The following is a 26586-nucleotide window of genomic DNA, read 5'->3' on the forward strand; positions in this document are numbered from 1 at the left end:
ACTGTTAAAGATCAGATTCTTGCTGATTACAAGGTTCTTAGCCCTACTAATGTTTCTTGAATTCAGCTTAGAGTCCTGTGGGAGCTTTGCCGTGACCTCAATAGGAGTTTGAATTCAAAATGTCAGAGGGAAATAATACATAATTCAATTCTCAAGAAGTGTGCCAAATTTCTCCTAAATATTTTGTAACTAAGGTGTGTTCTAATAATCAGCAAATACCTGTGCTTTTGGAAAGGAGTTATTTCAGAGAATTTGTTTGAATTAATGCATGTTTTATTATTTCTAAACCAATAGATTATTGAGTCTCTAGGCAATTGGCTTTTTTTCTCTTTATGTATTAGAGATACTTGTAAGTGGCCTAGTAGCTGTATGCTATGACTTAGAGTATCTTTAGTTGTGGTCTCTATGATTTATGATTTAAAATGTTTTGTGTATTCCATACTGCAAGGCTGACAGTAAAAGCAAGCTGTGTTTTGTAATACTGAAGAGTGGTTGGTTTGTGTTGGGTTTTTAAGTATCTGAAGTTATCTTCAAGTACTCTTGGAGAGAGTTTTACAGTTCTGAAGCACTAGAGAGTTTATTACCTTTATTTAAATTATCTTTGGCTGATTTTTTTCTGAATTGTAGGGGAGGAAGATAGGAGCTACAGAGCATCTTTTAAAGGAGAGCTGTAAGCAAACTGAGAAAATCAATACTCCAGATACTTGAAATACAAATTTTGATGTATGGCCTATTGAGACTTTGTCGTAGAATTGTAGGCTAAGCAGCAGTGCAGTATCCTGAAATATTCCATAGCTCTAGTGCAAAACATTACTGAAGGCCACTGCAGACAGCACAGTTCTAGTTTAGAAGCTAGTCCCGGAATGAAAGGTAGATGAAATCAGCTACAGACTGTATGAGGAATTCCTCATGAGGAATTAATGGTAAAGCTTTTAATAATCTTTCATGCTTTGCCTACAAATATTAACACTATAAAAATTCTTTGGGGGCAGAGTTGAGGTGGTAGCTGCAGAGTGAGCAAAACATAAAAGAGGCACATTTCCCCTTTTTATGGGGAGGCCTCTTTCTGACTTGCCGTATGATGGATTTGAAATGAAAGTTTAATGGACTCTCAGTTTCTCAGACAGCCATCTTTCCACAGCTTCATTATTAACAACAGTTTAATCTTAGCCAGCTTGCAGTCTTTTTTCTAAGCTCTTGGTAATTGGCTTAATAAGCAATATAAGAAAAATACTCAGATCATAAAGTTAAGGCAGTGTTCCATATTAAAAACCTATGTAAAACCAGTCTCCAACAAATTTTGCAGAAGTGTTTACTCCACAGTTGTTTGAAATAAATTTAATGAGTTTAAAAAGCATGTAAACAGTGTGAGTGGATTTCATATTTAATGTATGCAAGAGTATGTGAGCTTTATTTTCCCCTCCAGCCCTATATTAGTAATGACAATGCCATTTTGATGGCTGATGTGTAAAAATTTTTCAACTAATGTTTACAGTAGAGACTTTTTTGTTAATGTGTCAGAAAATGAGAGCTGGGAAACAAGTGGATGTACAATAGCTGCTGGGAAAAATAAACGTGTAGCATTAGGTAAAATGAAATAAAAAATGTGAATACATTCTCACAGGATCTGATCCAGAGCCATCGTCACATTTTTTCTTGCAGCATAAACATGCCAAGTGTTATACAAAATTTTCTAAAGTTCATTTGTTTGGTTTGGGTTTTTTCCTCTGTACAACCACTAATATAACTCTGTTATTTTTAACAGCCACACAGCATTGTCTCCAGGCATCAGAGAACACTAACAGTGCACCTCTGAGGATATGATTAGGCACCAGTATGTGAAGGTGATTTCCTCTGATCAAAGTCCTTGTGTTTCTGTCCCCATCCTCTGCAGCACTGCGAAGTCGATCAGGAAGGTCCATCATCAATGGAAACTGGGCAATTGATCGGCCTGGGAGATATGAAGGTGGTGGGACAATGTTCATTTATAAACGCCCAAATGAAATCTCCAGCACTGCAGGAGAGTCATTTTTAGCAGATGGCCCAACAAATGAAGTCCTTGATGTCTACGTAAGTTTGCTGTATTTAGATTAATCTTCCTGATGAGAAAAAAAAGTGTTCAGCTCATTGTTGTTAACATGCAACACTAAAATCATATTCAGAACCAATATTTTGTTAGTGTTTCATCCCTTTAATATTGAAACATAATTTTTGATGTTTTACTGTGTCTTGCTGTAGCTCCCATCTTGCTCCAGATCATACAAAATCTGAATAAAGATGAAGTTGGACTTTACTGATCCAGTAAAACCAATTTTACTTGTTCAGTAAGACAGAGATAAAGCATAAAAATGTGAATTGAATTTTCTCCAGATACTTTTCCTTCTCAAGAAAATTTGGTGCAGTTTAATTCTACAGTGAACTGAAGCAAATGCCTAAAACAGACAAAGCCTTTCACAGTATTACACCATCTCAGTGTTCTTTAAAAAACCCATAGTTCCAAAAAATGTAGAATGTGGGATTTGGGGTACTGCAGTTTTTAATATGAAGCTGTTCTAGAAGACAATAGGTAATAGCCATTTGAGAAAGGAAGAGAGAAGACAAATTGTGGTTAAGAGGATGGAATCATGTTGAAAAAGCGGTTTACTTCAGATGGGCCAGGTTTTTCCTACATCATATTGAATTAAAAAATATAACTGGAATTCATTACAACTTATTCAAAGATAAATGGTGTATGTTGAGATTATACACTTTCACATGATAAAATCCATTCAGTGAAAAAATAGGTTAACTGGTGAAATGGTCATTTCATTCAGCTGTGGCTTTTTTACTCTTAAGTGCAATATAGGGTGGAAAAGTGAATGTGCTGGGTTATTTTACAGAAAAGTGGGTAGTAGCTACCCTGATTACTCAGCTGGGAAAAGTTAAATGTTAGCAAAGTTATTCCCATTTACTGTATGGTGTCATAATAAAGCAATGGGATAATTATGCAACCATTACTTCTTTTTGGGTCATTTCTGATTGATTGCAATGTAAGACTGGCAAAAGCCTGGAAGATTGAACAGTTTGGCTCCTAGCTTCTGCAATGCACACTCCATGTTCTTAAAATATATGTGTCATTGTGTAGTTACAGGATACTGTGAGCTGAGATTTGGTCTTAAGGTTTTACAGTCAGCTGACAGATGCCTAATAACATAAAGATCAGGACATAAAAGGATCAGGAAATGGATTAAACGGATATTTCCAAAGTAATATAATAAAAAATCCCTTAAGTTTAGATATGTCATGTTTTAACATTTTGGTTTAGGCTTAGTCTCTTTTTTTTCGCTGGCATCATATACATACCTTTTTCAATTTTGCTCTGTGGCTGCTATTATGGATTACACATCCAGTTTGTCTGGACTCTTATCTGAGATGTTTCTTGAAGAAATGAGGAATCTTACAATTCATTATAAACTGATAGTTCAGTGTCTTTTCCAAGATAATATGGGAAGATAAAAATGGATAGTGCTAGATGAAAGAAAATCAATCATCAGTATGAAACAGCCTCTCTTACACGTTTGAAATTTGTACCTGCACAGATAAGGATGTCTTTTTTTTTCAGGCTTTTTGTTGCAGTTCCTGAATCATGTAATTCTCTTTTCATCCATGTCCATGATCTTTATGCTCTGTGTAGAAAAATGAAGAGATTTGCAAATATGAAATTCAAATGGCTTTCTGGTCCATTTTTCTGAGATCATGCTCTCTGCCTTCCACTCTAAAGATGCGGAGGAAAAAAGTCTCCAAGTTACAGCAGGTTGTAATTAGCAAGATAAAAAGAGATGCAAGTTTTGTCCAAGTATGACATATACAGTGCTACAAAGACTTAGGTCCACTAACTTAAAGCTAGGTATTTTCCTGCAGGAAAGCTGTGACAGTACATTCATAGGGGCTTAATCAGTTAAGCTTCTTCTAATGTGTGTCTGTCAGTTGTTTTGAGAAATGTGATGGAAAAATCATGGGAACCATTGGAAAGCTGTTTCTGAAACCATCTGAAGAACAGGGTCCTGGTTCTGGAAGGTGGTGGTGGGGGTACTCTTCTGCTGAAGTCAGCTTCTCAATGCTCAGTTCTCTCAGGACCAAACACAAAGACAGTGTGTTTTTTGGATAACAGAGTGACATAGGAAGGACCAATCCCTACAAAAATGTTGCAGGCAGTGCATTATTAAATGGTTCAGAAAAGTGAGTGATCTCTGAGGGACAGAGTTCAGAGGAATAGCTATTATATTTGGCAAGGAAAAAAGTGATTTTGACACAAGGAAAAACAAAGGTCTGAATCCCTAGTTGGTGTTAATTAGCATGATGAATTTAGTGAAACCTTGAAGCTTAAGTGTGCTCTGCTGGGTCATAAAGCCATTGACATAGCATGACTTTTTTTCGGCCCATGGTTTTTCAGAACCAAAGAGCTCTAATGTTTGTTTTGTTTGGTGTAAGCTGAGGCTTTTACCAGACCAATCCCCACAAAGAGTTGAAGACTTTTTAAGCAGCAGTCAGTAGAAGCCTTACTGAAGTAATCAAAGCTAAAGTGGTGAAATTAGCAGCCGATGGCACCCCTGTATTTCTGCTGTGAGTATGCTCAGGCTCTCAGGAGCAGCAGCAGCAATGTAATAGAAGCCAGTTGGGTATGAAGTGTGCTGCTAACAGTTTTTAAAAGCTTTTATAGAGTCATGTGTTGCACAAGTCTTATTTTGCCTAACTGTTTAACAAGCACACAAGAAGTGACACTGACTTTCAGACGCATGCTTATGTCAGCTAAAATGGGCTTGTGCAGCAGCTTTCTGAAACCACTAAGCTTCATTTTCATGTTTAAAGTAGAAAACCTTATGGTTCCTGCCTGTGTTTCATAAAGAACACTTTGATAGAGGAGTTGGAGCTAGCTGTAAAGCAGTGGGAGTTTGTCTGCATGTATATTACGTCTTCATTCAGTTCAAAATTAACTTGGAAGGATGCAGGAGGGTTGTACTCTTCAGCTTCTATAAGAAGTATGTGGGCCTTTGTAATATGTTCAATGATCTTTATCAAGCAAGGCTTATGACAAGAGCTGCATAATGTTACAACTTTTAGCTAGTTGATTGTTGAGTCTCCATTGAATGGTGCAGAGGGTAGGTGCACGGTGATGAAAGAAACAGTTTCATTTGTGAGTTTTGAGAGGTGGTATACGTGAAACACATGTATGCTGTCTGCATGTGCTCCAATTGAGTACAATTGGTGAATGTTAAAAAAGACAGTTGGCTGGATTTATAGAATGTGGTCTATGCTATTTTTCTCTGCTTTGTTTCTTCCTTGCTTATATTTCCTTAGGTCCCTCAGACCTACCAAGGTCTTTCTACATGAGAATGTTCTGGTGACTGTAGAGCTGTCTCTACTGCTACTGAGGCCCGGTGTGTGTGGGCCTCTGCTGCCCACACTGGTGAGAGGCAAGGCTGTGGCTGGTGCAGCCACAACTGCACCTTGGCCTCAAGCATGTCAGGTTTACCTTTTTCAAAGAAGATGTAGAGAAGCAGTTTCTCTGCCATCACAACCTAGCTCAGTTTGCAAACGTGGTATCCTGCATGGCCTTACTTTTTCCAGAAATGAATACCTTTATTTACTATTATTTATTTTTCTTTGTGGGGTACACACCATCATTAACCATTGTTTCTGTCCTAACCAATCGTAAATAACATTACGTAGTTGATCAGTTCAAGTACATATTTAAGTATTAGTAGTATAACAAGTAGAAGAACTGAATATATGGCTGGTTTTCTTTTTAGATGATACATCAGCAGCCTAACCCAGGTATACACTATGAGTATATCATTCCAGGAGACAATGTCATTAGTCCTCAGTTGCTTGCTCACAGGAGGCCAGGTAAAATGCCACTATTTCCTATTGTTAAATACATTTTGTTACCCAGGAAGCTAATGAAGAAATTTGTACCATTAAATTAATCGTAAATGCTGCCAATGGTGTGGGAGAGGCCTGGAATTTTACCTTTGAAAGAGAAGTCTGCATAAATTTGGTAATACCAGTGAATTAATACTGGCAGGGATTGTTTTTATTGTAGCAGTGCATCTGGTCATACATTTCTACTTTCAGTAACAAATTTGTTGTCAAAATGTTAACCATGGCTTTGCATGAGCTGGAGTGTTGTAACCATGTCTCAGAAATTAAATGGAACATGATTTTTCTCTTCAGAGTTTGAGATAGTTTAAAACAACCCTTTGCAGTTTCTCTTTTCTCTCCCAACTGGAGATAATCAAACACAAAGCTGTTGCCATCCCAAGCTAGAATTTGGGCAGCTTCTGCTCCTGATAGAGCTGTGGGTACGTGCTGTGGGTACTGGTATAAAGTTCTGAAGGACAGTAGAAAATTTACAAGTGAGTTTGGTCCTACTTTTAATGTTCGTGACTTGCCTTGTTCCTAATGTGAAGCAGCTGTGCTGTGACATGGGAAGGCACAGAATACAGACCATGGGGAAAAAAAAGGATTTTGGGAAATTTTGACACTGTCCACATTAACTCTATAGTGTGTGTGGAGGTTCTTCAGTTTTTAATGTATTTACTGGCCAAGACGTGTTTATCTTAGTGTAAAAGAACACAGTCTTTGCAGGAGACTAGTAGGAGGTCTCTGCATAGCAGATTAAAGATGCTTTGAAGTTTAATGATGCTTCAGTTGTGATTATTAGTGGATGAAAGTATAGACTGATATTTGCAAGTGAAGCTCATTATTTTCTTTTTCTGTTATTGTCCATCATCAGGGGAGCCCTTGAATGGTCAGTTAGGAATGACAGAAAGCACAAATCATGAGGATGAGGATTTGCATAGGGAGACAGACACTCTCACTGGACAGGCAGCTGGAACTTTTCCAGTTATTCAGCCAGGAAGATTTCCCTCTCATCAGCCAGAAAACCAGGTGCCTGCTGTGCAACCACCAAGACAAAACCGAGAACACAACTGGAAACAGGTTGGAAAAACTGAGTGCACAACTACATGTGGGAAAGGTAAGTGCTTCATACACTATGCACAGAAAATAGATGACACGCAGGAGGGTTCCAGCATGGGAGAGAGGCCTGGGAGAAGCTGTGTGACTCTTTAGCAGCTCTTGTGTACCCAAAGCATTGCTGTACCTCGTGTTTACTGTTGTCTTACAGTCAAAAGACACATCAGTACTATTAGCGTGCTTATGTTTAAATCAGAGGAAACAACAAAACTAAATATCTGAAAAACAAAGTATGGAAATACATGGCATTTGCCTCTGAAAGGAAATATTTCAGGATTTTATGGCAAGCTGTTTTCTGTCACACCCTTGGTACACAGCTGCTTTCCTGAACATTCTTTGACATTCTTTATCCTTCCGTTTGTCCTCTCCAGCTTTGTCAAATACAGCCTCAGTGCTTTTTGCTTTTTTTGTCAACAGTTTTGTTATCTTTATGGGAAGGTTTCACAGGGATATCATCAGCCATATCTTTGCCTCTTTTGACATTGCCGGAACAGCAATACCGAGTTTTCATAGGGTGTAAGTGGGATGGAAGAGGGACAGGAAGGGACTGATAATTAGTGAGCTTTTGGGATGTGATGGATACACTAGTTTGAGCTTGTCAGATTAATCTTTTTCCCTAAGACATTTGCAATGACCATGGATTGAGTAATGCATATCACAAGCAATTGTCTGGAAGAATAATTTTTTGTGATAATAAAAGTGAAATCTTTTGTACTATACATAGCCACCCATCACTGTACCTAAAAAAATTGCAAACTGGAATAAAGACATGCCAGTGAGGGAACTCAGGTGTCTGTCACCTGTTCATATACATTCAAAATGTTTGCTTCCTAATTAGTTTGAGAGGATGCTATGCATTTGGTCCAAGGCCAGATAAGTGTCCGTGCTATAGCTACAGATAAAGCTAAAAAAAATCCAGCAATATTGATACCAGGCGAAATCGCTTTCCAGTATACTGAGAAAACTTTTTGCCCTGGAGAAATCACTGCAAAAGTATCAGAGCTAAAATCAGCCCCTAAAAGTCAGAAGACTTTTTGAACTTAGCCCTTTTGTGGAGAAAAGGAGGGAATGTAATCCAGAATGATTTTGGTTGGCATTTAAATACACTGTGAGTCCTAAGTACAAGTCATGTGGGCAGAATCCTTAATTGCACCTGATTGTTGTTTAGCAGCAATCAGTGATAATGCCTGCTGAGTCTCTGGATTATCATATATGTGGTGAATTTTAGTATCCAAATCACATAATTTGTAATGCAGTTGCAGGAATGCATATGTGTAAATGTATTCTTTCTTCACATCATAGAACTCTTGGTTGTATTTCATGTTGACCTGATTGATAGACATTTGAACATAGTTCTTGACATTTTTTCAGCTATTGGCAGTCATATTAATGAAATCTGAGTCAGAATTACAATAGAAAAATTGCAGGAGAAGAGAATTCAGAGGATGTCTTTCAGCCTCCTGTACAGCTTAAATGTACTCCATAAAATTTATCAAGACAACTGTCAAAAATTGGCATCTCTCTTCCTATTACTTAGAGAATGTATGTATGATCTGATCAAGTTACATTCAAATGAAACTGGACCTTGGGAGCAGGATCCTGACACTATTGAGACTGTATGAACATTCCTTGTGATCTTGGTGTGAGAAGCCCGTATAAATTGCTGATGCCCTTAATCTAAGATAGAAATCATTCCAGGAAAGTCTGTGGGAAGAAATGTAAACTGTGTATCTGCTTGTCTGGTTAAAAGATATTCCACTTGTGCTTATTTCATTCTGAGAAAGAAAGTCCTATTACAGTAAAGGTTTCCTGTGCCACCACTGTACCACATTGAAGAGGAAGGATTGCTGCCACTTTACATGGTATAAACATGACAGACAATCAGCTGACTTTTGTACTGCTGTCTAAAAAGAACTAAAAGTAATTTTTCTTAGTCTTTCTTTTGCTGTTTATGTGCTATAGAGTTGCTTTTCCCTTTCCTGATTCAACTCCAGGTGGGCCTTGCTTTTCCTAACCCCATCTCTGCACAGTCAGACAGCATCACTGTACTCCTCTGGGATCACCTGCCATGCTTATATCTCTTATGTTTCTAAATTTAGTTAGGAGCTCTTCGCTTATCCATGCAGGCCTCCTGCCACCTTTGCGTGATTTCCTAGTTGTTTAGATGGACCTTTCTTGAGCTTGGAGAAGGTAGTCTTTGTATATCAGCTGACACTCCTGGACTTACCCTATGGCTTTATCCCACAGGATTCTTCCAAGCAGATCTCTGAAGAGGTTGGGGTCTGGTCTTCTGAAGTTCAGGGTTGTGGTCCTGCTTTTTGCCCTCCTCCCTCCTCTTAGAATCCTGAACTCTGCATGCCATTTTATGGTCACTGTAGCCAAAGCTAGCCCAGATGCTTGCTTCGCTGACTTTTTCTGCCTTGTGTTTATGTATCAGGTCTAGCAGAGCACCTTTCCTGGTTGGCTCCTCCATCACCTGTGTCAGGAAACTTGTTAATGTACTCCAACTTTTCACTTTCCAAATACAACTAGGCATGTTAGCACCTTGATCTTTGTCATCCATTTTGGTAGTCAGTTTGCAATATTAATAGAAGTAGAGGTCTGTCTTTTTGCTTTAGCGTGAAAATTATTTAAAGACTGAACCTTAAATATGGAGAGTAGTAATGTTTTTTTAGTCTACAGTACTGTTTATCCTGTAAGCTTTCTCTTATGTGCCTTTTCAAAAACCAGGAAAAGTGGGTAATTCTCACCACGTAACTCTCAGTCTCTCCAGAAGCAGAGCAGAGCTACTGCTAAATATTTCTTCCTCTCAAGTCTATGTTGTAGCTGCTTGGCTGCATTTTTTTGTCTGAATTGCCTGAATACTTAATGTTTGTACTCTGCAGTATAAAGATCTCATGCAGACAGGAGCATGTTTTCTCACCCTTTTCAACGATGCTATGCTGTACTTTCTATATACCAAAGGACTTCCCTTAATACTGCAATGTAGACAGTATTCAGCTCTCACATTTGGAAATTTTGGATAAAATCTTAGTCTGTATTTCCTGGTCGGTTGCACTTTTCCTTTCTGCATCAGTGTTGGGTGCTACTATTATGACTGCAGTCTTTTGCTATGCATCACCTAATTTTCTTCTTCATTTCAGGGTCACAGTACCCAGTTTTCCACTGTGTCAACAGAATCACTCATGAGGAGGTGTCTGAGAGTTACTGTGACAGCAGTACCAAGCCCATTCCAGAAGAGGAAGCCTGCAACCTCTTCCCATGTCCCGCTTTGTAAGATATTACAATTTACATCAAGTGAAATAAGACAATGTCATTGAGGTTTTGCATGCGAAAGAGGCTGTTCTGAGTAGAAAACTGGTTTGAACTCTTAAGTGCTATGCACTTGTGTCATGAAGTGTAGTTGTTGGTGGCCTTCTTCCCATTCACAGGGATCAGTAGCATTCAGAGAAGGCAAAAGGGAAGTCAGCAACAAGTGACTATGTAATTTCTCAAAACTGGTGTGATTGTTCAGGTGTGCACACAATACAGGGTCTCTCTATGGGTATGGTTTTTTTTTTCAAGTGAAGGGCGTCCTCACATACCTATCTAAAGAAGAAGTTCTGTAGGGTATATCACTCCACATTGGATCAATGCGCTGTGGTAAATATGGTGTCATATTTAGAGATGAGAAGAAGCTGATACTGCTCACAACGGCTCTCTCAGAAACATTGCCTCTCTTTCTTGGAACTCAGTAGTCCTTCAGCTTGAAGACTGGACTCTGAAATTATCGTCCTTGTTTCCAGCACACTAATACAACCACCTCATGTGTGATTTCCTTCCAAAAAGGCACTTGCCATCAGGAGACTGTGACTTGGAACTGGCTGGGCAACTTCTTTAAACAGGAAAAAGCCAAGGAAAAAAACAAGAGGTCAATTCATCCAGGGGGTATACCAAGAAAAGAAAAGGGTTAAACCCAGTTGCCATTATAGCTACTTTATTTCAGGTCAGCAGCTGTGTTTTCCATCTTTCTTGTGGTTACATTTCTCAGTTCTCTTCTGAGCAGTAAGTGGCCACTCCTTATCCCATGAAAGTTTCTAATGGTGTTAAGTGCTATTACAGTGTTAGAGATGCCTGACAAGCAATTTCCTAGTGCATGTTAGATACACAGGAATTTCTGAAGCCATTTACTTGAAGACATCATCTCTCACCAAGCATTTTTCTCACCTTTTTCTTTCAAAGATAAGTAAATGTTTATTTACAAAAAAAATACAGAGATTTTGCTTGCTTGCTAGAAGAGTTCTGAAATAAAATGTGTGAACAATTCAGATACTTTCCTTACTTGTGTATGTCCTCATGCTTGAAATGAAAACTGAGGGGGAAAATTACATGTTTCTACAAATGTGATAAGATAAATACAGTGAAATCTTGGAATGAGAAGAATATATCTAAGGGATTCTTTTCATCTCTAAATTTAAATATATTTATTCATTGCTTACCATTTGCTATTTCAGTTCTACTGATGAATGAAATCCTAGATAAAGTATTTAAAAAAAAGAAACCACTATTAGTGGCTTAAGTAATGTTTGTACTATACCTTGAAACCAGGAATTGTGCAATCTGTATGCATGCTTATTATTATCAACCATTGCAGGTAGATTGCTTACAAGTATATAAAAGTGTCTTCAAAAAGGATGGTTGTTCATTCAGAGGCTTAAGTATTCTTTTATAAGATTCTATACCAGCATTAGAATCATGTCAGTTCAGTTCTGTTAAAATCAGTTTTAGAGACATCTTTACTGAAAAAACACCCTCTTTATTTTTCCCTTTCTTTTTTTTAGCTGGGACATAGGGGAATGGTCTGAGTGCAGCAAAACATGTGGCCTTGGTATGCAGCATCGACAGATCTTATGCCGGCAAATGTATGCCAATCGTACCTTGACAGTTCAGCAGTACCGCTGTCATCACCTGGAGAAACCAGAGACAACCAGCACTTGCCAGCTGAAGATTTGCAGTGAATGGCAGATTAGGACAGAGTGGACATCAGTAAGTGTGACTGATAAATTTATGGTGTAAACCTCAGAAAAGAACTTTTTCCAGGCATCACTAATCAAACATGAAATTTGTTTTGGTTTCAAACAGGGAAGTGGAATGTGAAAAGCCTTGGGAATAAGTGAATGTTAGACCAAGAAAGCCTTGCTAGATTATGACCAGAAAAGTTTAGTTCATAACCAGAAAGAGGCAGAAAAAGAGTGACTGAATAGAACAAAACACATGTGGATGTGTGTGTACACAAGTACACAGTCCTTCTGAGAAATATATATTTTTTAATACTATATGAAGTAGAGCTGGTATGAAGAGGGTCCTGGTAGAGTTGCTTGTGGTGGCAAATTTACTGCTCTTTGTCACAGCACATAGATTTTAGCTCTAGGAGTTATTTAACCTTACATGTGTGTTAAGGATAGTGTAAGTAGCTGCTGTTACTGTAGTTGTTTTGAGGCTATGGCAAGGCTTTCAGATAAATGTGGACAGTGCAGTTCTGAGCTTTTCCTGTGTTGCTCAGAAAAGGTTTAGCCAACCTGACAACCATTCTAGATACTTTCATGGCCATTGTGTGAAGGAGAAAATATTCTGGTATATTAGGTGTAGTGATAAACAAATCTCATGTCGCCATGAAAAAATTTAGGCTTGAATTGTGTATGTGGATAGACCATAAAAAAATCCAGCTTAAACTCTAAACCTAAACCTTTTTTTTTTCTGTTCTACTGAAGTGCTTCCTTGCTCCTAATTCCCCCAGCTTTGCTGAAATGCATGTCACAGCATGTAGGATGTTGTCCACTGGCAGCAGTAACAGTTTTCCATCCACACAGTCCCAGTAGGTTAAGGAGCCATGCAGCAGACTTTATGTGGGTTTATAGTGGATCCTCCATCATGATAAAGCCTATGTGAGTTAACTCCCTGAGCTGCTGCATTTCTGAGGCTGATGGTGGCATTGTTAACTTTCTAGTCATGAAGTATCTTTGATATGTTGATATATTCCTGATTAAAAAAATAGAAATACCTAGATGTATGAAGGTAAAGAAAAGTTGGTTGGTTAATTCATTATTAATGATAAATTAAGTTAAAGGACAGTAAAGTTGTGATCATGTGGATGATGAGAAAAGGGAGCTGCTTTTGTGTGTTGTCACATTTTGAGAAGTGTTTGAATCTACAGAGCCCTTAGAGATTTATTGCGTACGGTGAATCAAGCTAAACAAATGCTTTAGAAATTGAAGCTGGTTGAAGTGTAATTCCAATAAAATTATGTGATTAATTTCCTCTTGGTATTAAAGTTCTTGGCATGAGGTTCCATCATAAAGAAAGGAGCATCTGAGTTTGCAGACTGTTTTCCAGAGAACACTGGTTTGTGTTTGTGCTTACTGAAGTACAGTTAGATTTTCACTTCAGAGACAGGTTTGTGATCTTAAAAGTAAACCCATCTTAAGATTTTAATGTGCTTACCATTTTTCTGACATACAAATGTCAAAAGCTTTGATCTAAATCCAATTAGAAATAAATGGCATTGTGGTAATTTTCACGTTGGCAACCTAGACTTCAAGAGCAATTCTGGACAAATTGCCCCCTTTATAATATAAAGCGGAGTATTTGTTCTTATTACATTATGCTATTTAATGACCACGTACATCTAGTCTGTATTTTGGCTGGTGTTCTAGAGTGAACAGTTGAGGAAATAACTGCAGTCTCAGGACGAAATCTGTGAAGTATCTTGCTGTAGAGAATGTATTTTACATTTTACATAAAGAACTTTGACACGTAAATATAGTAGATATGATTAAGCATTCAAAGCAAGATAAAAACAAGGAGGCTGCCTTTGATAGCTCTGTTAGATACCGTTGTATTCAGGTACTGCTGTCTTTAATCTTTAAATTCAAAGCTAATTTCCTCTTTAATTCTAGAATGTTTACAGGATTCAGCAAAACATCGCATGTGTACACAGCAGAAAATTATGTTCCTGTCCTGCTTCATGATCTGTTTGCTTCACATCATGAGGCAGAGATACCAATAGCTGTTAGCATTCTCTGAGGTTGAGAACAAAGAGAGCAGGAGAAGGAGGCCTTTGTTTGTACGAGGGATTCAAAAGTTCTATTTCTTTGCATTTCCCTTGCTTCATATCTGCTTTTATATTAAAATCAAAATTATGTTGAATGTCAGCCTGCAATTCAAATACCAGCAGTTCATTTTGATAAGGTGCAGCATGGCCTGTTGAAGATAGGCTTTAATTTTATGTGTTCTAAATGTATCTTCACAGTAATCTGTAGATTACTGCAGAGTGATAATATGACTTAAAACTACTAATGTCTTTTTATTTCCTGTTCCTGACACTCTAGAATAGTTCCGCAGTTTCTCTGGATGTCTTAGCAGGAATGAATGAGCTGTATGTTCCCAGCTCCATGATAAAGCATTACAGTTCTTGCATATTCCTGATGCAACCTCTCTTTTGTTACAGTGTTCAGTGCCTTGTGGAGTGGGGCAGAGGACCCGAGATGTGAAATGTGTCAGCAACCTTGGAGACGTTGTTGATGATGAGGAATGTAACATGAAGCTGCGGCCAAATGATATTGAGAACTGTGACATGGGTCCCTGTGCTAAGAGCTGGTTCCTTACAGAGTGGAGTGACAGGGTAAGGCTTCTTATTATCTTTGTGCTGCCAAACCTTCTAAATCAACTTAGTTGCATCAGAGTTAAAAAATACACATCTGTGCAGCCATAAAAGGAATGATCTTATTTCCCATGTTTATCAATGATTGGTTAAGCAGGCAAGAGCAAACAAAAACAATAATAATCCCAAGGGCATCTTGGGTTTGCATTATTAGATACAAGAATGCATAGAAGAAAAGGCAAGTGTGCAGCTACATGGCCAAACATCTGGATTTAGAATTGGCTCTGTGTATGCAATTCCCAAAATATTGAGTGTTCTGAGATTTAGTGTTCTGCCTTGCTTAGCCCTGAATCTCAGGATTCAGACTAAAAATTGCCCTACTGTTTTTTTAAGGGATGAAGGTTTGAGGCCTGATGTCTGGGTTCAAGCCATAAAACAATTATCCTATAGCAGTGAAAAGAGGGGAACAACTTCATAAACTCGGGCAAGATTGATTTGGGTTTTTGTACTTTGTGAACATGGATGTGTTTTTTTAATTCCAATGAGTCAAATTCTCTGCATGTAAGCAACAAACCCAGCAGCGATTCACTTTTTTTCATGATTGGCCTCAGAGTTGTTGTTCAGAAGTTGTATTTATATGCTCTCATTAGAAGGCTTACAAATGGGCTAAGAAAAGCCCAGTATTGTGGTCATTCTTGTGGATATACATTTCATCTGTAGACAAATTGAGCCTTCATTCTGTAAAATCCTCATTGCATCTCCACCTTTTTACTGGTTGTTTTGGCAGGCAAATAATACATTTTGTCATTAAAACTGTAAGATTACATTTATCACTTCATGGGTTCATTATTTAGATTATTTTGTGCTAGTATCTCTGAAGGCTAGGAGTGTCTGGCTCATAGGTTATGCTTTAGTTTGGACACTCGGAAGATTTTCCACATGTTTTAGGTACAGAGAAGGAGGAGGAACTTCACAGTTAGGACACATACCTTGTACATCACGTGATTTTAAAAAGGCTGATCAGACTCTTGCTACAATTAAAGGCCTGCAAAATTGTCAGCCTCCAGATAACTTGAATAGATTTTATACAGAAAAAAATAAATACACTAATCTTTGTTGTTGCCATCTGAATTTTATTTTACCAGTTGTTATTCATGCAGTGTATGCTCTTGTGTAACGTGAACACAAAGTTATCAGGTGAAGTATAGGTATTAGTGCAAAGGGCAAAGATTCTGCTGTAGGGGAAATGGCAGTACTCTTTATTTTATTTTATTTATTTTATTTTATTTATTTATTTTATTTTTAGTTTGTAGAGCTGTGCTTTTTGCAGTGCTAATTTGCAAGTAAGAGAAAAAAATGCATTCTACCTTCAAAGGCAAAAGCTGTCCCAGCTATTATCAGCTAGTGAACTTCCACCACATAAAGTGCATATATTCCAGTGAAGACTCGAGCATCAATCTTTTCTTCATTATTGTAGATTGAGATTTTGTCCTCTGCAAAATTAAAACTAGTTTTTGTAGCTGAAGTTTATGACTGCAGAATGTTACTATGCTTATTTGTGTGTATTAAATGAGGCATAGAAGTGAAACAGGTAATAAAAAAAATGTTGGAGTTTTCTCTTACAGCAAATGTTTTACGTCTGGAGAGTAAAGAATGGATTTTGTTACCTTCTCAGCTTATGTAAATGTACAAATTAATTCCTTCCAAATGCTTGTTACTGTACTTGGCATTATTCACTATCGCTTCGGCCAGCAGTCGGTTTGAAGCTTGGTTCACAAATAAAATGGAAGGAACAGCTTATTTCAGGAAAAAAAGTAGATTTGGGCTAGAATGTGTAGGATCTTCTAAGATTCACACATTCCTTGTAACTCAGATGTTCAGAGACGTTTAGTGGCAGTGATTCTAGTGGAAGTCAGTGGAATATAGGAGTAGTCAACAGCTTTGCAAAGTCAGGCCTATGGCTGCTATCTTTCTTATCATTCCTTTCAAGGGCTGATTTCTTTTTTGCTATCAGAAGTCTCTGTTTGTAGAGGAATGTGTATCTGTTGAAAGACAAGAAAATTCTAACATAGAATGGAAGTGGCCATTCCCAGGTGTCTGAGTGAACTCTGCATGTGTGATTTCCCCAAACTGTTCTCTAAAAAGTACTTTAAGCCAAGCCACACTCCAGCAGTAAGCATAGATCAGCAATGGGCAGCCACAAATGGTTCAGATAAGCAGCCAAAAGTTCAGATGCTTAAAGAAAGCTTATTCAAACCTCTGGAGTCTGCAAAACTGTGGTGGAAATCTCACAAGAACAGACTTTCTTTGTGAGATTTATTACATGCCTACTTCAAGTCCCAGCTGGAAATACCACAGAACAGTCTTTCCCATTGTATTTTGACATTTCAGCCGTGGCTAGAAGTAAGAGGTAAAAGAACTTAGCATAACTTTTGAGGATGTTGGAACTTTGAAATGGTTGAGTTCAAACTTGGTTACAGCCATAAGAGAAGGCCTGGCCTGTACTTTTCTAAACACATTTTGCAAACACTTAATGTGTACTGTTGCACATGCAGCAAGTAGAGGTTTCCAGAGGCCTGTCAGAAATCAGTTAGGCACATACTTTCTCTTTCAGCAAAGGATATATCAAACTTCCATGTCTGGATTGATGTGATACATGGGGCATTTCAATATAGCCTTGGTTAATTAGCAAAGCATCAAGATAAAGCACAGTAACATAAAAATTACACTTTGCTGCCAACAAATGTTAAATTTCAGGATTTCATAACTGATATATACTGGTGCTGAATTTAACTAGGGTGGTTTTTTAACACAGGGAGAAAAAGAGATGAAAAGTCACATCTGAGTTTTAAGAAAAGGACAGGAGCTAATATAGGATTTGTGGGAAGATTTTTGGTTTTCTTATTTTACTGAACCTTTGCAAAGTTGTAATTGATGGAAAATCATACTAGTTGCCTTAATTTTCATTAATAGCACTGTGGTTCTCAATTGGAAGATCAAATCATTGAATTTCCCTAGCTGTAACTTCTGCTATACAACCTACATGCACTTCAATACCAGTGGAGTACATGCAACTTGTGTGTGGGAGTTGTGTCTGCTTCCCAGGGTGAGCTGTGTGCAAAGCTTTTGTTCCGTAAATAACACTTGGCTGCCTTCTTGCCATGTTCTCCCATCTTGGTTTTCCCACAACATATATGTATGTATTTTATGGCCCGCCTGTTTCTTTCCCATGGCATTGACATTCTTAGTTTCAATTTCTGCGCAGACTGATTCTTTATACTTATAATTAAGACTAAGTAATGAAAAATACCTCCATGTTCCTTAAAGCAATAGAGTTCTTCAGTTATTTTGATAAACAGGTATCAGAGTCCATTGTATGTGTTACATGCACACTTTTAATTGCAAAGCCTATGAGTTCTGCGATTGCCATGTGCACACTGGTGGAACATGTGAAGGAAGGGACAAAAACAATTAATCTTCAAGAATCAAACTCTTATTTACTAAAAAGTATAAGCTCTGTCTTTGAAGTATATCTAAACACCATATTCTGATATCCCCCAGTCTCAGTCTTCAGAGAAACATAAGTTTTTACTCATTTCAGTTGGAGAGATTACATGTTAAAAGTCTCTAGCAGTAAAATGAGACTCATCTTACTTTTTATATGCCTGTCTTTACATTTATGGTTCTGTCTTGAGTATAAATAAGAGAATTAACCTGTTTCATTGGTCTGAGTTCTACATGATCTTTAACCCCTTTTGCCTACAGAGAGTCTGGACAAACTTTGTGATGTTTTTATGTGTGTTTGTAGAAAGGTGGTTTCCTGTCTCATAATTCTCCGAAGATGTCAGACTGTGTAAAAATCGCAGAGCTCCACCAAACTGCAGTCATTAATCAGTTGGGTGAAGGTGGTGAACCTTACTGAACTTAGCGACAAAATTGGATTGATGGGAGCAGATGAGATTTTTGCAGACATTTCACATGACTGATTATTTGACAGCTCTAATTGCTGGAAAGTTTACTTCTCCTGTGGGTCAGAAGTGGGAAACTGCATTCTCGTGATTTACAGCATGGGAGACTCACCAGTGTTGCCTTGCATCTAGCTGGAGGATTCCCCTCTTGCATTTTTGTTTATTTCTCATTGCCATTGATGTTCATTTGTTTCCCATTTTATGTTTAGAGCATACTTAGAAAAGAAGCGAAAATATAAACAATTCTTAATGTTAATGAGATTCTGAGGCCAAAATAAAATCTTGGGAAGAAAGAAAAAGTGCTGCACATTAGGGAACAAGATCAAACCAGATCAAACACATGCTCTGGATTTCACTCTTCATTAGACAGAGTAACAGCAAAGGTTCTGTAATGTCTTCCACTGGAGAACTACAGTATGTTTCCTTAGAATCAATGCTTTATTCCTTACAACCCTAAATCATTACCTGACAGGTACAAGTGGGTTTGACCAGTCAAATGTGGAACCACCAGAGAGTTTGTAGCTCACACTCTTCTTTCACTGTTTTTTATTTAAATCTGGAGAGGTCTCGTAAAATCTCCTGGACCCTGAGGGAAAAAAAATAAAAACAAACTTCAACCCTCACACCCCCCAAATAACCCCTCCCCCAAAAGAAAGGAAAAAAACAACCACAAATGAAAAAAACCCACCATGGAGCTTGTGCAGGCATTCCATTATTTTTTGACTGATTTCCTATGGGAATCATATGGAAATATAAGTTTGGCATTCTTTGTGTATAAATATGTAACTCACTTAATGACTGGCAATATTACAGTGTGTCCTGGGTGTGGACCAGATGGCCTGGCGTATCAGTCCCACAGGAATATAAGGCTCTAGTAGATACTGGTGAGCAGTATACCCTGATGCCATCAAGCTGTTGAGGGGTGGAACCCATTTGTATTTCTGGAGTAGCAGGAGGATCCCAGGAGTTGACTGTACTGGAGGCTGAAAGCAGCCTGACTGGGAAGGAGTGGCAAAAGCACCCTGTTGTAATGTTTCCTCTGATCAAGGACATTCCAGTCTCATGCTCTGCCAGTGAGGAGGGGCATGGAAAGCTGTGAGGAAGCAGAGACAGGACACCTGACCCAAACTAGCCAAAGTGGTATTCCATACCACAGCATGTCATGCCCAGTATAGAAACTGGGGAGAGTAACCCGGAAGGCCCAGAGCACTGCTCAGGTTGGGCTGGGTATGGGTCAGTGAGTGGCGAGCAGTTGTATTGTGCATCACTTGTGTTTATTGGCTTTTATTTCCCTTTCCCCTTTTAGTTTTATATTCTCTTCCCTTGTTATTTCCCTTATCATTATTATTATTGGTGGTAGCAGCAGTGGTTTTGTGTTACACCTTAGTTACTGGGCTGTTCTTATCTCAACCCATGGGAGCTACATTCTTTTGAATGAATCACCTTCTGGGAGTGGGTTGGGGGGAAGAAGAGGGAGAACGAGCGAGTGGCTGTGTGGTTCTGAGTTACCGACTGGGCTTAAACCACAACATAGTGTTACCAACTACATATAAAGAAAGGAGCAGTGCATGTGTAGGAGCAGTCATCATCCAGCGGAAGTGTCCAAAAATTGTAAGACCATATTTCAAAACTTTGTCACTTTGCAAGGATAGCATGGATTTGCTAGGCAAAATACAAGGGTGGTTTGACTTCTGATCCAGCACCTGTTGTATGCATAGATGTACTCTAATAATTTAAATCCAGATATCAGAAAGTGCTTTGACAATAATACGTAAGGATATTTCTGACTTGCCCTGCTTCCCCTCTCCCACTGCTGTCAATCGTTTTATGTCCTTTGAAAATCTGCCCTAGTCTTGGAACTGTGGCAGAAGTGAGCTTCTGAAATACAATTCTTAGTTTATTATTGGCAAAACAGGTTACATAATCCTTCTAAAATCCCTTCTGAAAGGAATTTTCTCAGGGCAAATAAAATAATGCTGAGCAATTTCATAAGTATTTCAAACATAATCTTCATTTTTATTTTTTGTGGTACTTTAACTTCAGGAGGATGATTCATAGAAAACTTCATTGTCTTGTGGGGCATAATTAAGATGATGAAGGTTAAAGTGTGGCAGATGGAAATCCTGCAGAAATGGGGATGTTTTACTGGAACTCAACACAATTGGTTGTTATTTAAAAATCTAATTAAGGCTAGCAATGATGCTGGGACCTGAAAGGTCTCGAGTTCTGGTAGATTTCCTGCTGCCTCTTTCTTGTGGTCTGCTGCCCCAGCTGAAGGTAATGAGTAGGACTGGCACATTAGTGAAAGGGAACTGGCACAGTTAAAGGGGTTTTCTTCTACCATGCCCTGTGGCTTGCTGACAACTATCAGAGCACTGCATTAGTTGTCAGGTTTGGGATTTTTCAATTATTTTTAGTTTTTAATGTGAATGGAAATCTTCTGAAACTGAATCATGAGGGAAGGACCTCAGGAAGAGGAGAAATGGCAGACTCCTTAAAACTAGGGAGGGTGTTCCGCAGACTAAGGTTTCTGAAGAATTTCTGCCAATTAAAACAAGACAGTGAAACAGAATATCTTTAATAATAGGACCAGAATAGAGAACTTGCAGCTTGCGAAAGTTCCTCATGTGGTACAATGTTAGGTTATAGCATTTATTCTGTATTAATGCAAGAGATCAATAGCACAAAATTGAATGTAGGGGTGTGTCGACTGTGAAAACCAAAGGGAGAGGATTCATTATCCAAACGCTCCCTACTCCCTGCCTTGGGCTTTGGAAATCATGGCTTTCACATGGGAGACTTTTACTGAAAGGAAGAAAAAACCCATGAAAACCCAAATACTTAACGCAGAAACAGTCAGGTTTAAGTTTGCTTTGCAAATCCTTTGAGGGTAGTTAGTCTGTAGTAAAATCTTGCAGCAGAGGGTGGGACAACCCTATACCTTCCCATTTGGTATTTCCTTTGTTATTTGATATGGAAGCCTAATTCATGCATAATCATTTATAACATAAGACTGTGGAGATTTTCTGGATGACTTTATAGACTAAGCTTGTTCCTAGCTCTGGTTTGCAAAGTAGAAAAGCAAATTAGATTGTCAGTTGAAAATTACTTTGAAATAAGAAAAGTATTTGCAGAGTACATGCATAGTTCTCTGTGCATAATGTAATTGAATGTACTTGCCAAAGATAAAGTATGAACAGCCACAAAATTTATTTCTGTACAGTGGGTTTGAAAGGTAGCAATTGTATGGGGCTTAGTTAAATGGGTGCTTTATCTATGAGTGGGCTGTTTGAAATGGGTTTAGTTTAGTTTCAGTTTACACATCAAGGAAAATGTTCACTGCTGGCACAATCTACATCATTCTTGTATTTTCAAGATTTTGCCAGTTTACTTGGAAAAGGCCTCCTTAGCTATCAAATCTGGTTTGCTGAGAAGGTAGATTCATATTTTGTTTGTTAAAAAAATAACTTGTCAAAAGTTGAGTCACTTTCTTAGTTTTCTGGAGATTCCATTTCAGTAAAGCTTTTCCCTTCTATTTGAACTTCTTGGGAAAGCAACCAACTTGCTGACAGGAAATAATGTTTTTCAGTATGGTATCTGTGGAGTAACTATAACATGATAACGTTTCACGCAACCAATGTTCTTCAGTGCAAGTGATTAAAGAGTAGTTTGCAAGAAATTGTACATTCAGTCACTGATCTCTCTGTCTTGAGAAGATGAATGACTGCCTTGGTTCATCCCGTTATTAATAGTGGTGCTGTCATGGCTTCTGCTGTACTGTAGTTGAACTACTAGATGTAAACCCTTACATTGTTACCTATAGGAGTCAAATCAAGCTGTGATTTGTTACCAGTTCTTGGAATAATTATTACTTTTATTCAATAATATCTTAAAAAATGTTCCATTACAGAGTTACATTAATTCAGAAGGAATGTACTTTCCACTGAAGAAGTAATACAGTTTCTTTTAACTAATTACATTGTATGTTAGAAATTAAATCTAAAATACCAATCAAATACATCTTTTTCTCCCATATACTTCATACTTATCGGTGGTATTCTTTACGTGTGTAATATAATTCTAATTGATTAAATTTAATTATATACCTATCTTTCAATAAGCTGCACATGGGTTTTTCTTTATTTTAATGGTCTGGACATGAAATGCCAAATACATTTTAAAAGAAAAAGGGAATATTAAGAAATAATTAAGCAACAAAACCCCAGTCTAATACAAGAAATTGTTTTTTTTCCCTGACATGTTTCTGTTTTTCAAATGTTGATAGTTTGATGTTGCCCAGAATTGTAGAATATCGGATACTTTCCCACTGAAATAGATGGATGACAAATTTAATTTATCTTGCATGATTTATGGATGACATGCTTACTATCTCCGAATGTGTGACAGAAGAACCCGCACATCATTATCTATTAACAGCTTTCAGAATTTAACAGTGGAAAGTTTAGATGGTCAATGTTAGTTACCAGGAAATCGTACCATCAGAAAGCTACACTGAATTCATATAAACTTCTACAGCCACCTCTTCTGCTAAAAATTATTAACAGCTTAAATTTGTAACTGGTTGTGCAATAATATGTAGTAGTTACAGTTATCTGCTGAGGATTTACCCCAGTCTTTTGAAACCACCTGCCAAAAAATGTCATATTTTTCTACTTTTATGAACTCTCATAGTCTGTAAACTCACGATATGGAAAAGATCCAGGATGCACTATGCAGTGCCATAGTGCCCAGTCTTCTTAGCCTCATCCTTTTAAAAACTGGGAGGGTTGACCTGGATGACAGCTTGAATGGTCAGAGGAGAAACTCATAGAGCTGAAATACGGCTGCTGTCTGAAAAGTTGCTTACTGGATTTATTCCTTCACATATCTATTAATCAATACGCAAAAAGATGAATAAAGTGAAAACTGAAAGAATTTACAGACAGGAAAAGGAAGGAGAAGTAAGAAAGCTAATAAAAAGCTGGAAAAAATTGATTTCTTCCTCTCCTAATCCTTCAGTTTCTTTTTTTTTTTTTGGTGACTGTAAAGGACAGGTACTACTCATAGTGTATTCAGAAGCCTGAAAAGTAGAAATTATTGACTTTGCATAAATTAATTTACTTTCTGTAATTGTTGCTTCTCATTTCATTGTGCAACATGGAGGATGCAGTAGTGAACGTGTTCTGTCTTTTGCCCCCAGTGTTCTGCAGAATGTGGTGATGGAGTCCGTACACGTTCAGTGGTTTGCATGACAAACCATGTCAGCAGTTTGCCTCTGGAAGGCTGTGGGAATAACAGACCTTCTGAAACAACTCCCTGTAATAATGGACCCTGTGCTGGTAAAGTGGAGTGGTTTGCTGGGGGCTGGACACAGGTGAGCTTTAGCACAGATTTGTTTTCTGCTGGTATCTTATCTTATGCTTCTGTACAGTGAAGATGTGTGTGTATTTCTGCACCTCAGAATATTCATGTAATTCCTTTCTGTATTTTTCTGAGTTAATACTTTTCAGCACCTCCTGTGTTTTTTCTTTGATGAAAATAAGATTTTGTTCTTCTCTTCCTCTATATCTTCATTTTTATTTCTCCTCTACTGACCCAGTGTATTTATAAAATGAAAGGTAACAGCAAGCTGCTTAGCATATTCAGGTGAACACTAGAGCAAGAGATTTGCACTTTTCAAAGTAAAGCCTTTGTGATCATGCATACCTGCAGGACTGACTATCTATCTATCTATCTATCTATCTATCTATCTATCTATCTATAGAATCATAAAATCATAGAATAGTTAGGATTGGAAAGGACCTTAAGATCATCTAGGTCCAACCCTCCTGCCATGGATAGGGACTCCTCACACTAAATCATGTCACCCAAGGCTCTGTCCAACCTGGCCTTGAACACTGCCAGGGATGGAGCATTTACAGCCTCCCCGGGCAACCCATTCCAGTGCCTCACCTCCCTAACAGTAAAGAATTTCTTCCTTATATCCAATCTAAACTTCCCCTGTTTAAGTTTTAACCTGTTACCCCTTGTCCTATCACTACAGTCCCTAATGAATAGTCCCTCTGCAGCATCCCTGTAGGCCCCCTTCACATACTGGAAGGCTGCTATGAGTTCTCCACGCAGCCTTCTCTTCTCCAGGCTGAACAGCCCCAACTTTCTCAGCCTGTCTTCATACGGGAGGTGCTCCAGTCCCCTGATCATCCTCATGGCCCTCCTCTGGACTTGTTCTAACAATTCCATGCCCTTTTTATGCTGAGTACACCAGAACTGCACACAATATCTATCTGTCTATCTATCTGTCTGTCTATCTGTCTTTTGATCAACCTAGAGAACTTCCAAAATTTAAATAAGACAAGAAGCTGCCAGGGAAAAGTCTCAGCTGTGCTGCTAACTCACTGCATTTCATGCTCCAGGATCCTTCCGGGTAATAAGGAATTGGAAATTAAACTGGTGCAGCTGAGATAGAATCATAGAATCAACAGGTTGGAAAAGACCTTTAAGATCATCAAGTTCAACTGTTAACCAGGACTGCGAAGTCCACCACTAAACCATGTCACTAAAGGCCTCATCTGCACCATTTTTGAACACTTCCAGGGATGGTGACTCCACCACTGCCCTGGGCAGCCTGTTCTATCACCTGAGCACATTCTCTGTGAAGAGACTTTTCCCAATCTGCAGTCTAAACCTCCCCTGATGCAGCTTAAGGCCATTCCTCTTGTCCTATCGCTTGTTATGTGGGAGACCAACCCCTATCTCACTACAGCATCCTTTCTGTTAGAAAAATATAAATACTAGTTTCTTCTTGTAGCTACAGGTAAAACTACACTTACAGGTTTCCCCAGTTAGTGTCTTCTTCATAAAAATAATTAGAAGTATGTTTTGAGTCTGTAGTACCATGTGGAATAAAGATCCACAGAAGTACAGTTTTAACCACTGCAACAATGAAAAAGTAAATAAGTAATACCTGACACTCCTACAGTCAGGAGTCACTTGATGAATTTAGTCATTACTATATTCTTCAGCATTTGTTTGTCATGGTTCCTAACTGGCACTGCTGGCTACTGTGTTAGTACTACATACAAATAATAGTAATAACCCAAGGTTTATCTGGGCTACTCTTCTGGTTCTGAGAGATAAAAACCCTACTGCAGGAACTTTACCCTTTCCCTTTCTATTCAAGTCATATTATATGCCAATGCTGGAAGGAAAGATACAGTTAAGTACATTTTACTGAGGAAAGAACATATAATAAGGAAACGGATTTTTGATATTACCGTCTAAATATGTGCCCAAGAATGGGGAATAAACAAAACTTTACAAATTTTCCTATTGCAATATTCATTTAAAATGCAAGTGTGTGTGTGTTGTTTTATTTCAGAAACAAATAATGTGGAGAAACACATTACTTTAGAAACAAGTTGGAGGATGTAAGTAGAATAACAAATGCCACCACTTTTTTTCCTTCTCTGATACAGTGCTCTACAGAATGTGGCAGTGGAACTCAACAGAGAGAAGTCGTTTGTGTTAGGAAAACTGAAGGTACTTTTGATGTTTTGAACCCCTATGAATGTTCATATTTGGAAAAACCTCCCAGCCAGCAATCCTGCTACCTCAAACCATGTGGATCTAAGTGGTTTCATACAGAATGGAGCACAGTAAGTCTGGCATGCTTTTCTAAATCTGGTTTTGTTTGATACATCTTTTTCCATATATATTAAAAGGGAATGCCATTTGGATAAAACTGTTGATCATGAAATTGCCTTAATCTTGCACAGGAAGGGTACTAAAAAGAAAGCATACTCTTTAGCAACCAGTGAAGCTTAGGAAAGTTAGAAAATATCTTGAGCTCAAGGAGACACTGATCTTTTCATTACTGATCTCTTCTTCCAAGAATCTTCCTGTTCAATAAAGTTGGTTTGCTCCTTAATGACACTTAGTGCCCGAAGAAGTTCTTTTCAGAAC

General features: G+C 38.1%; 1 protein-coding gene across 2 annotated transcripts in view; it reads left to right on the forward strand.

The window, feature by feature from the left end:
* Positions 1–26586, forward strand: part of THSD4 (thrombospondin type 1 domain containing 4) — a 252659-nt gene that overhangs the window by 222726 nt on the left and 3347 nt on the right. For both annotated transcript variants that reach the window (XM_005145668.3, XM_013128196.3), the window contains 8 exons: positions 1895–2070; positions 5790–5886; positions 6776–7018; positions 10161–10290; positions 11838–12042; positions 14504–14677; positions 23825–23998; positions 26100–26279. In XM_005145668.3, the coding sequence (XP_005145725.2) occupies positions 1895–2070; positions 5790–5886; positions 6776–7018; positions 10161–10290; positions 11838–12042; positions 14504–14677; positions 23825–23998; positions 26100–26279 (1379 nt within the window). The remainder of the gene's footprint in view (positions 1–1894; positions 2071–5789; positions 5887–6775; positions 7019–10160; positions 10291–11837; positions 12043–14503; positions 14678–23824; positions 23999–26099; positions 26280–26586) is intronic.

This window comes from Melopsittacus undulatus, chromosome 9 (genome assembly GCF_012275295.1).
Source record: "Melopsittacus undulatus isolate bMelUnd1 chromosome 9, bMelUnd1.mat.Z, whole genome shotgun sequence".
NCBI lineage: Eukaryota > Metazoa > Chordata > Aves > Psittaciformes > Psittaculidae > Melopsittacus > Melopsittacus undulatus.